Source organism: Felis catus, chromosome A2 (assembly GCF_018350175.1).
Source record: "Felis catus isolate Fca126 chromosome A2, F.catus_Fca126_mat1.0, whole genome shotgun sequence".
NCBI lineage: Eukaryota > Metazoa > Chordata > Mammalia > Carnivora > Felidae > Felis > Felis catus.
In genome coordinates, this window is record NC_058369.1 from 118,867,475 (window position 1) to 118,878,165 (window position 10,691).

The 10,691-nt window shown below is 51.1% G+C and overlaps 1 protein-coding gene and 1 long non-coding RNA gene across 2 annotated transcripts; one reads left to right on the forward strand and one right to left on the reverse strand.

Annotated features, from left to right (window-relative positions):
* Positions 1-44: 44 nt before the first annotated feature.
* LOC105260377 lies at positions 45-3,769 on the forward strand. The gene is made up of 2 exons (XR_890056.4): positions 45-275; positions 3,632-3,769. It is a non-coding gene; the product is annotated as an uncharacterized LOC105260377 (long non-coding RNA).
* Positions 3,770-4,098: 329 nt separating this feature from the next.
* On the reverse strand, positions 4,099-7,361 carry HOXA2 (homeobox A2). The gene is made up of 2 exons (XM_003982877.5): positions 5,965-7,361; positions 4,099-5,314 (listed from the first exon to the last, which is right to left on the reverse strand). The coding sequence occupies exons 1-2, from the start codon at positions 6,353-6,355 to the stop codon at positions 4,575-4,577; spliced, it is 1,131 nt and encodes a 376-aa protein (XP_003982926.1). The 5' UTR covers positions 6,356-7,361; the 3' UTR covers positions 4,099-4,574.
* Between the last annotated feature and the right edge of the window lie 3,330 nt (positions 7,362-10,691).

A 10,691-nucleotide genomic window follows, 5' to 3' on the forward strand; every position in this document is an offset into this window, starting at 1 on the left:
GGCTCCCGCGGTGATGGATCACCGTTTCAGTGGCATTTAAATCCCCGGCGCTCCTCCAGTCTAGGTGACGCGCAGTCGCCCCCCCAGGCGGCCCAGGCGGCGGCAGCTGCTGCGGCGGCTGCAAGGGCAGATTCGGAGCGCTGGGCCGAAGGGGAACAGAAGCCACCTTCTGCGCGCGCCGACTCCGCTCTCCCCCCCTCCGGGAGGTGGGGGCTGGGAGGCATCCCCGTCTCCGCCCCCTCCCCACCGTGCACAGAAAGATGAACTGGCAAGAGGTGAGAAGGGAAGGGGGCTCCGTCTCTCTTGGGTCGGGAATCAGTGGGCCGGAGCTCGCTGGCCTCCCACTAGCTCAGGGGCCGAGCCCGCAGAGCGCGGAGCAGAAAGGGTAGCTCCGCGGGCGCTTTCACTACACAGTCCCTGCTGCGGTGCCGGGGCAGTGAGGAGCGCAGAGGACCGTGGCGTAGGACGAGGCTAGGCCACCAGCTCCCCGAGCTTCGAAAGGAGAGGGAAGTGCGCAGAGGGTTGGCTGGGAGGAACCCGGCTGGGCGTGGAGGGGACGTGAGCAAGAAAAAAACAAAAAAACACAAAAACCAAAAAAGCCTTCCCTTCCCCAAGGAGGGTCTCTGAACCCTATTCCCCCACCGCAACTGATTATTAACGAGGCAATGAGGAGCTTTTGTAATTCGACGCCCGGGAGCGGGTGATTGGTAGTAGTTAAGGTTGCCGGAAAAGGCCGAGGGTGGCCGGCTCTTCGCCCTCCCTCTTTCCTCGCTCTCCGCCCCTTTCTCCTCCCCACTCAGCTTTGCTCCGGGAGCCCTATGGGATCCGGAGCAGCTCGGCCGCTGGATTTTGAAGGGTAGGAGGCGGGGGAGAAAGATGACGCTAGCGGACGTGGCCAGCGTGGGGGCCGGGCGGTGCGCTGCAGGCCATCTGCCGGCTCCCCGGGACCCAGGAGTCTGCGCGCTTCAGCGGGGGCCTCAAAGGGCGAGACCACAGCTCCAACTAAATACGCTGAACTCCCCCCACCACGCCCCAACAGTGGTGCTTGTTTTCTGGAGGGGGGATGTTAGGAGTTGTAGGGCTTCCTTTATCCACTAACCGCCCCCCCCCATTCTACTGCATGTCTGAAGTGGGGGGTTAGGGGCTGGCAGGTGGGAGGGGCGGTGGACAGATGGCTGATGGTGGACGGGACATTTTCTTCTTCCCCCAACAACACCTCCTCCCCTTTGTATCTATGTAGTTCCTTGTGTGAACGTTCAAGTCTTTCTCTAGAGAGACACGTGCAAATCTGAGCGTCATCCCAGGCCAGGGGTTCTGTTCTCCATCACCCTCATCCTACCCTGATGCTGACGGGGTCGTTAATTGCTGTTTACTATTAGGTTTCGTGTCAACCCTTGACTTGTAGAGAGAAAATGCCAAACTGAGACCGAAAATTGATGCATTCTTAGGTAAAAGAAATCCAGAGATCATCCAAGAAGCTTTGCAGCCAATGCAGTATAGATTTTTCTCTGACCCTGCTTATCACATCGGAATGGGACAGATAAAATTTATCTGAGGACGGGGTTCCCACTCCCCTCTAGTTTTCCCTCCCCAGTTAGAAGAAGGAAGTTTTGTTTGAAGCAGGCACATCATAAATGTGTTAGCCAACCTTTCAGGTTTCTGCATTCTGTTCTTCACATACAGAAGTTCCCCCACCAAACCTGCCCCCACAAGAGGGGGAACTCTTGCAGACATTTGACTATGGATTCCCCCAGCAGCAAAGACAATTTTTCCCTAAACATTTACTTTTGAAATAGTATTTTTCTGTGACCTTTGACCCATCCCCAGCCACGGTTAAGAGCGAGCCCAGCCAGGAAAGGTCACTCCTACCCCAATTCCAGCACCTGGGGACACTCATTTTCGAGAAGGGAAAAGGAAAGGAGGCCCTCCTGGAGGCGGCTTCCTTGGGAGTGCCAGGCCTCCTGAGATGGGGAGGGACGCGGCTCCTGTCGGGGAGGCGGTAGGACGTGAGAGTGTCGGTGCTAGCACTGCGGACGATCTGCTTTCCGAACCAAAGTACGTTCTTTCTCCTTGCCTCATTCCTGTCCCTTTGTTGGCTTCTTCGGCCCGGGTTTGCGCAACCCCCTCGGCTGCAGGGCTTAGCGCCACAAAGCCGCCCGGGACCGCAACCGTTCTCCTGCCTCTGCTAGTTCTCGGCCTCTGTGCTGCTCTCCTTCCACTTCTCTTCCTCCCTCCCGGCCTCTTTCAGAGCCAGCATGGGTGGGGGTGTTTTTCTTGGGACCGTTTTCATGCACTTGCATAGAGGCCCGCAATCTCTCCGGCAGGCGACAGACCTGCCTCCGCGCGCTGCTCCCGGCTCCCGGAAGGCCGGATTCCCGCAGCAGAGCCTGCTCCGCCCCGGCTGGCCGCCCAGAGCGCTGCTCTCCCGGTGTTACTTACAAAGGCGGTCTCCTCTGGCCTCGAGCCCGCAAGGCTTCCGTAGCTCGGTTCTTCCCCCACCCCCCACGAAATCCTGGGGCTCATCCCGCCTTGTAGGAGACTCTTGGTTCTCCTGGCTTGTAGGCCAGCGCCCCACGACTGGAGCTAAAGTCTCTTTAAATGCTCTGGGAGAGTGGGTGAAAGGAGACCTTGGTGACTATTTAAATGATGGCCTGCAAGCGGCTTGCTGGGCTCAAAGCACCTCTTTCAGGGCTCTTCTACTAGAAAGAGAAGGAGCGAGGAGGAGACAAACGCCGCCGAGGCCCCGAGCTGCTCATGGCATCCGCGGCTCAGCCAAGCTGTTGTTTTAAAAGAGCAATAAAAATGAATTATGACTAAACGCCTTCTAACTTAATGCTTTCGGACGGGGATCCCCGGCAAATACGTAAGAGGATTTTTATTTGTGCATGTGTTCCTGCAATTGATCTCTTTGATGACATTCTCATTCATAGAAAGCGTTTGATTTATGAGCGTAGGACGAATCGCAAACAGCAGCGGCTCAGCCCTGGCTGCGGCCGGGCTGCCCTGCTCAGCTCCGCGCCTGGGGCTGGAGACCCGCCGGGGTCCTCACACGCCTCCACCGCTGCCAGGATGTAGGGGCCAAAAGGGTGAAGGAAGATAGGGCGCAAACCCATGGAGAAAGATCGCGATTTCATTGTAACTTCCAAGCCTTAACTATTAAGAGCCGGGTTCCTAAATCAACCCGCCCCCCACACATGTTGCTTACACACTGCGTTTTCTCACGGTAAGTAGCCATCACAACAGAGCTCAGTAAGGAAAAAAATCAGCATGGGGAGATATAAGAAGGGAAGGGGGGGAGCAAGACAGCCCAGGAACGTGCCCTAGATTACATTTTATTGATATTTCATTTAAAGTGCTTTTTCTCTTTCTCTCTCTAGAAACTGGGTTAATTTATAACCTAGGGCGCAGAAACTCTCCATTTTAAATCTCAACTTGGTAACCTGGCTTCAAAGCTTTAATGATCCATTATTTGCCATGTAAACAGATTTAAGAATGAAATATTGATTTTTCTGACCCTGAAAAAAAGAATCCTAGAATGACTGGACCAGAGGATTGGAAAGAACGCTTTCTGAAGTGCATTTTCCAGCTAGTAACCATGTTTTGTTTTATTTTTGTTTTCTCTACCTTTTAGGTCTGTTTGCCTGGACCCATCAACATCTGGGAGACTAATCAACCACACTGAAAATGTTTCCGGGGATTGTGGGGGAGGGGGTTGGAATGTAGATGTTTGAAACAAATGTGTATAAATAAATGAATTGTTGATAACTTAGTTATTGACCTGGAGACTGGTAGCTTGTTAAAGAAACTCCATGTTCCTTCTTCCTGGAGTTGGGCGGTTTCTGAAGGCACTTTTATTTCTCCACTTTCAAAAGCTTGGGCTTGGCCCAACTGTGAGGCTGCCCAATCCTGTTTCTATTACCAATTTAAATCTATGGCTTGAACCTCTACACTGAAAAACCAAATCCATTCCCTTTAAAAAGAGAGGAAAAAAAAAAACGTTTCTCAGAAGTCCTATGTTCTGGCTTTCTTTTTTGTTATTGACTACTGAAGACTTTGAACATGCCCCCTTAATAAATATATTAAAATTGAAAAAGAAGATGAATTGTGACCAGAATTTTATTTACCAAGTTAGACTAAAAGAAGAAAAAGAAACCGTTATGAGCCTTGAGAAAGAGGGGGGAGAAAAAATAAGAAAGCTACTTATAGCAAAGGAGAATTTATTCTACCAAAAATACTCATGACAATGCATCCTAATGTAATACAAAAATAAAAAGAAAGTGAAGATACAATTATATGATCACTTTCTTGCAGGCCTCATATATTGCTTTCAGGAAATCACATAGAGGGGTGTTGGATTAGATTTAGAACAACTAAAACTCCAAAATAATCTGTAAAAGATGGCTCTGAAACTGGACCAGGAGAATCACTAAACAGAAAATCTTCCACATTTAGAGGAGAGAGAGGGTAGGTCAGGAAGAAAAGAAAATAAAAATCAACTCTCAGAATAAAAGAAGGCAAAAGCACCTGGTCAAAGGGGTTTTTGTTTTGTGATGCTTTGTTTTGCTTTAATGTTTTTAGTAATTCAGATGCTGCAAGTCGATTGTGGTGAGTGTGTCTGTAAAAAAGTCAAAGCTGTCAGCTGAAATATCTACGGGACTGTCGAGGGAACCTGGCAAACTGGGCGAGACTGCATCTGAAAGCTGCAGGCAGGAATCTGTGGAAAAAACGTTAAAGTCCTGCAAAGAGGGGACCTCGAGGGCCTCGGGACTGTCATTGTTTAGGCCTGAGCCACAGTTCTGGCCCATTGTTGACAAGCAGTTAGAAACAGTGGGTGACTGGTGCTGAAAATGTTTCAGATTTTTCTCATTGCTGGTTAAAGGCGAAACTGGGAAACTTTGGGAGTCGCCATTGTGTCCATTGGGAGCCTGCTGCTGAGAGAGGGCATTTTGCTGAAAAGTGTAACCTTCCCTCTCCAGAAGGGCCCCGGAGACGCTCAGGGCTTGCTCAAAGAGCGACTTCTCTTCCTCGTCCTCCTCCACTTTCTCAGAGTCTTCGAGGCTTTTAAATTTCCCCTCGCTGTTGTGGTTCTCCTTGCACTGGGTCTGCCTCTTGTGCTTCATCCTCCGGTTCTGAAACCACACTTTCACTTGTCTCTCAGTCAGATCCAGCAGCGCTGCGATTTCCACCCTTCGGGGTCTGCAAAGGTACTTGTTGAAATGAAATTCTTTCTCCAGCTCTAAAAGCTGCGTGTTGGTGTAAGCAGTTCTCAGGCGTCGGGAGCCCCCGCCGCTGCCATCGGCGATTTCCAGGGATTCTGCGGAAAGGGAAACCAACAAGAGACACGCGCACAGTTGGAGGTGGAGGGGTCCGAGCGGGGTTATTCCACTGGAGAATAAATATAGCAGAAAAGATCAACTGCAACAAAATGGCCGCCCCTGGATGCAGTGGAGCTATTGTGCTGCCTTTCCTGGGAGCCCAGCCCGGGGAGACCCCATCTCTTTCCACCTCCACCAGATTCCTGCCTGTGGCTCCCCCCAACCTCTCCATCCGGGAGCAAACTTTATATTAGCCACACCACAATTTATAATTAATGCATCAGCTGCTTAGCTGAGCAAGAGCGATCTATCACTCTTCATTACTGTCAAAAAGCCAAACTCTAGGACAACTAGACAAGAGGAGGTCAGTTCCAACTCAAATAAATCATCCCACATTACACAAGTTAGGGAAAGTTTCCCCCCCACCCCCCTTCTTAAAAATATATATATGTCTCATTGTGCAGCGCAGGATCCCTTTTCTCTCCATCACACCCACTCCTGAGCCCACAGGGGAAGGGAAGGCAGCCAAGCATCTCTCCCTCTCTCCCCCTTCTCTCCCAGCCCACGCTCCCCTCCCCCATAACCGCTCCCCGGGCAGCCCCGAAGGAGCAGAGGGTCCCGGGACCTGGGGCCAAGTCTTTGGACTGACCTTTGTGGCTGAGGCAGGCAGGGCCGGTGGCGGCGGCGGCGGCGGCGGCGGCCGAGGCGGGCGGCAGCGCGGTTTTCTTGGCCGCCTTCTTCTCCTTCATCCAGGGGTATTCGGGCGGCTGCAGGGCGCCGGCGGGCACTGGGCTGCCGCGGCTGCCCGCGGGGCTCGGCTTGGGGCGGCCGCCAGCGCCGTGGCGAGGGTGACTGCCCGGGTTCAGGCTGGGAATGGTCTGCTCAAAAGGAGGAGGAATCAGTGTCGAGTGTGAAAGCGTCGAGGTCTTGATTGATGAACTTTGAAATGTATCAGCGACAGGGGGAAAAGATGTCAGGCACTCAGCGAGCGACGGCTGGCTATTGATAAAACCAATCTCTCGCTCAAATTCGTAATTCATGGCCTTCTCCTTGGAGCCCCCTCGGAGAAAAAGTTCCCTCTTCTGGAGGGGCTTTGGGGGGGCAAGGCCCGGGAAAAAGGCGAGAGCAGAGGAAAAAAAAAATCTATCATAGAAGATCGCTGCTGGGGTGTTTTTTTTCTAATTCACTGATTACAGCCGTATGGGGACCGCGCTACTATTAAACTATTGAATTCATGGAGACAAGGTTGAAATTGGACCGAATTGGCTGTCACATGATTGCTTCTGCCCAATGACAATTTGGGCTTTAATCAAAAGAAGCCACTGTCTGTTTGATTGATCCAAAAAAGTCGGGAAGGAACGCCTCATTGGGGGCCAGCGAGGCTTTATTTACACTTTTTTCAGGGCAAAAATACATATATGTGGGTGTGGGTGGGGATGCCCGGGAGTGCGTGGGGGCGAGGGTGCCTGCCTGCCTCCTGATCAGCACAGAACCTGGTGTGTGCGCTTGGGAGTGTGTGTGAGTGTGTGAGTGTGTGCGAGTGTGAGCCCTGCTGCCGGGCCCGCCGGCGGCTGCCCTCTAACTCCCCCGCACACTCCGCGCATTGTTTGGGACTGTCGGGAAGACGCCTCGCACCTCACAAATCATCTAAGCACCTCAGTCTGACGCCTGCAGTCATTAACAAAGTAATCCATTAATCTTCAAAGTTTTGACACCCGAGAGCCCCGCATCCCCGCCACATAAGTTCTGCTAAGGCAGGAGGAAGGAGCAGAGGGAGAGGGGAGATGAGACTGGGAGAAGAAAGAGAGAGGGAAGGAGGGAGGGAGGGAGAGAGACAGACACAGACAGACAGACAGAGAGAGAAGACACAGAAAAGAGAGGATTCATTTTGGGGGCTCCCCTCTTTTATTTCCATTTTCCTCTGCCTTTTCTAAAACCAGTTACTGGATCTCAGAAGTGATTCCTGTTTTCCTTCCTCTCTTTCCTTCCCTCTTTTCCTCTTCCCCCCCGTCCCCTTCCCTCTCTCCTCTGTCCACCTCTCCTTCCCCAAACCCCTCCCGCATGCCCTCGCCCCCCTCCCAAAGCCCAGCTCGGAGTCTGCGCCCCCCCCCCTCGCCGGACCCGGACCCCGGCCCATTGTTAGCCGGCTTTTCCAAGGCAGCTATGCATCTGGCTCCAGAGGGAAGCGGAAGACGGGGAGGCGGCTCTCGAAGCTTCCCAACCTTCCGGTGCCATCAACTTTTCAGGAGTGGCTCAAGAAAGATAGATGCATGTGCCAAGCAAGACAACAACCCCAGGTTCATGTGTCCAAATCTCTGTAGCCAGGGCGGCGACCAACCAAAGCAATGCCACCCGGAGCAGGCTCCTGCGGCTCCTGGCATTCTGGGTTTCATACCCGTAGGGCTCGGGTGCGGTGAGTATTTCTGATTTCCAGGAAGTCTGTTGGAAGTTAGCAGCAGGGAAGGAGAAGGCGCTTATTCCTCTCTCTCTCTCTCTCTCTCTCTCTTTCTTTCTCTTTCCCTCTCCTTCTTCTCCTGGTCCTTGTCGCTCTGATTGGGGGCTTGTTGGTTCAGATGCAATTCGTGTTCCCTGGCAGCCCAAATTGTCTCCCGCACCTTTCCGCTCCTTGGCCACCAGGGATGTTTGCACTCAGGTTCTGTTGTGGGAAACAGCATCGCAGGTGAGAGAGGGCAACCTCAGGAGGAATTATAAACGTTCTCTTTTCTCTGCTCACTCTCTCTTTTTTCCAATTCGGAGACTTGAGGCTGAGGGCATCGTGGACTGTGCTGGAGGGTTCAAAAGATAACACCTTTGGGTACCAAACAATAACTTTTTAAAAATCCACCAAGCCAGAAAGAGGGGAGGAGGCTGAGAGAGAAATCTGAAGGTATCTCTTTTCCCTCAAACCCTGAGGATGATGATTCGCTTTTGCTTCCTTTGAAATGGACCAAGTGATCAGACTCCCCCAGGCCGGCAGGCATCCGTGGCAGGAAAATAAATCATTCTGATGGCCAGGGAGAGAGAGGTTGGTGGGGGAGAAAAATCTACGTAGAAAACAAGAAAGGCCGACCGCAGCACAAGGCTAGGACTCCTTCTCTAAGGCCGGCATCAAAGGGGGCTTGGGTTGGAAATTACATATAAAGTGGCCTCCGTCATTGACTGGCCCACAGCATTGCCTTACAGATAGAGATGCTATTTTGGAAAATGTGAGGTTTTTCAGTTTTCTTGCTTTTATTCCAAACAAAGCTCTGAAGGAAGTCTGGGCGCGATCAATCTTGCTCACCAAAAGCCTTGACAGCTTCTGGCCCTTAAGAACACATTTCAGCTTCGAGCTCTTTCCAAGATCAAATGTGGCCGAGCAAAGAGGAGAGCAGGAAACGCAAGTAAACAAGGAAAACTAGTCTTTTAAAATATATCTTTCTGGCAGCAGAAAGAGTTATAAGGCCGCTTTTAGGAAAGGTGCTTTGCAGATTCTGGGATAGCGGCTTTTGCCATTTGCTTTTACCAGAAATAATATTGAGGGGTTAAGGGGAGGGGGAGCTACGGAGAGAGAGCAGCGCTGCCCCCATATCGCTGAGGCTTTGTCAGGGGCTGCGTGGGTGAGAGCTTTCTGCTCGCCTCAGCGGCCTTAATTCAAACACCATCTGGAAGCAAACCCTTTTCTTTGACCATTCAACACTGAAATCTTCCCCAAATCTATTGCTTTAACCCAGGAATCTTTTAATAAGGACTTATTTTTAATATCTTGGAAGCTGGAGGTGAGATCAATATTTTTTCTTTGAAACCCAAAACGAATGTTTTGATTGCCAAGATATGGGAAATCATATTGGAATTTCATTTAAAAATCTGTGTCCTGAGGGAGGAAGGATGCCTCCAAACCAGTTGCCTCTCAGCTAAATAGCAGATTTTGGAAACGGGTTCAAGTAGTGATATCCCTGAAAGATTTCCCTCTCTGAATGGATAGAGCTCCCTGTCTCTCTCTCTCTCTCTTTCTGTCTCTCTCTCTTTCTCCACTGTTCCTTATTTTACTAGGTAATTTCATACACTTCTCTAAAATTATTACTCATAAGACTTCCGTGTTGCTTAGCCTGCTCAGTTCAGATCTGAACAACTAGAAGAGCAGACGCTCCAGTCCTCACAAAGACTGGTTTTCCAGACTCTGCATTTCTGAGGTGCGCCATATTTCGGCAGGGAGGTTGGGGTGGGGTGGGGAGTAGATCTACTCCTTCTGTAACCCAAACTCTTTCAAAAATGAAAAAAAAAATATGTGTATCAGGAGCCCCTGAACAGATAGGGGAGAAGCATCTCTCGCTGTGAGAGAAAAACTCAGATCTCTACAGCTACCTGGCTTTATACCTTCAGAGCCTTTTTCTTTTTCTTAAAATGTGAAAAGGTCCCCTAAAAGCAGCTCCTGTGGACCCAGGAGATACCCAAAAATGGCTCCAGTGCCTGTTTCTAAAGATCAGCTGAGGGAGCTTCTCAGGGGAAAGATAGTGGCCATGATGATGGATATTTTGGATTGCAAACAAAATGGCGACATTTTTCACCTCCGTCTCTGAAAGATACAATCCAGGGAGAAGGAGGATTTATTTCTCACATCAGATGCTTCTGATCCCCAGACGCAGGTGGTTCCTTGCTTCCAATTTAGAAAGGGGATGTTGATGGGGATACAGTTCTGAGGCTTACACTTTCTGAATTTGGTTCCTTCTCCAAGCAGTTCTTTAATCTGAAGATGAAAATATTTCCCTTTCCTGTGCCTGCTTTTGCCTCTGCCAGCCAGTCAGTAGGTAGCCCTATCTTAAATCCAGGAGTAGAAATGTAACATTTCGCTCCTGTAGCATCATGAGAAAGAAATACTTATAAAATTGCATTTTTATTAGAAAGATGCCAATCTCCCTTATCTCCCCTCCTCCCCCTGGGGCCACAGAAGGAGAACGAGGAGGGATGAAGGAGAGGAAATAAATCCAGAGAATGCCAGATCCCAAATTCCAGGATGAAGCCAAAGCTGGGACTCAAACAGTCCAGGGAAGGGCTCGGGGAGGCTCCTGGGAGTTCAGCCTTTCTTTTCTTCTGCCGGAGACCTGGGTGAGGCTGTCCGGTTCGAGCCTCCTAGCTCCCCGTGGCGATTTTAGGAGTGATTCTTTCCTCCTAGTGCGATAAAGGACCGAAAAGCATCTACTGAGCGTCCGGTTGCTCGAGAAAATGCTCGCCATCCTCCGCGCGGCTGGCGATTCCCAGGGTTAAGGCATTGACTGGTCCTCTTCGACCTAGAGGAAGATCTTGGAGAAGAACGCCCTGCCTTACTCCCCAGCGGGGCCTCTCGGGCACCTGTGCGTCCCCGCCGCGCTTCGGCCCGCGGCCTTTTGTTTCTCCCGC

Coding starts and splice junctions, on each gene's coding strand:
- HOXA2 (XM_003982877.5), bottom strand. CDS start 6,355: ATGAATTACGAATTTGAGCGAGAGATTGGTTTTATCAATAGCCAGCCG. Junction 5,315..5,964: donor TGCCTGCCTCAGCCACAAAG/GTCAGTCCAAAG, acceptor CCCTTTCCGCAG/AATCCCTGGAAATCGCCGAT.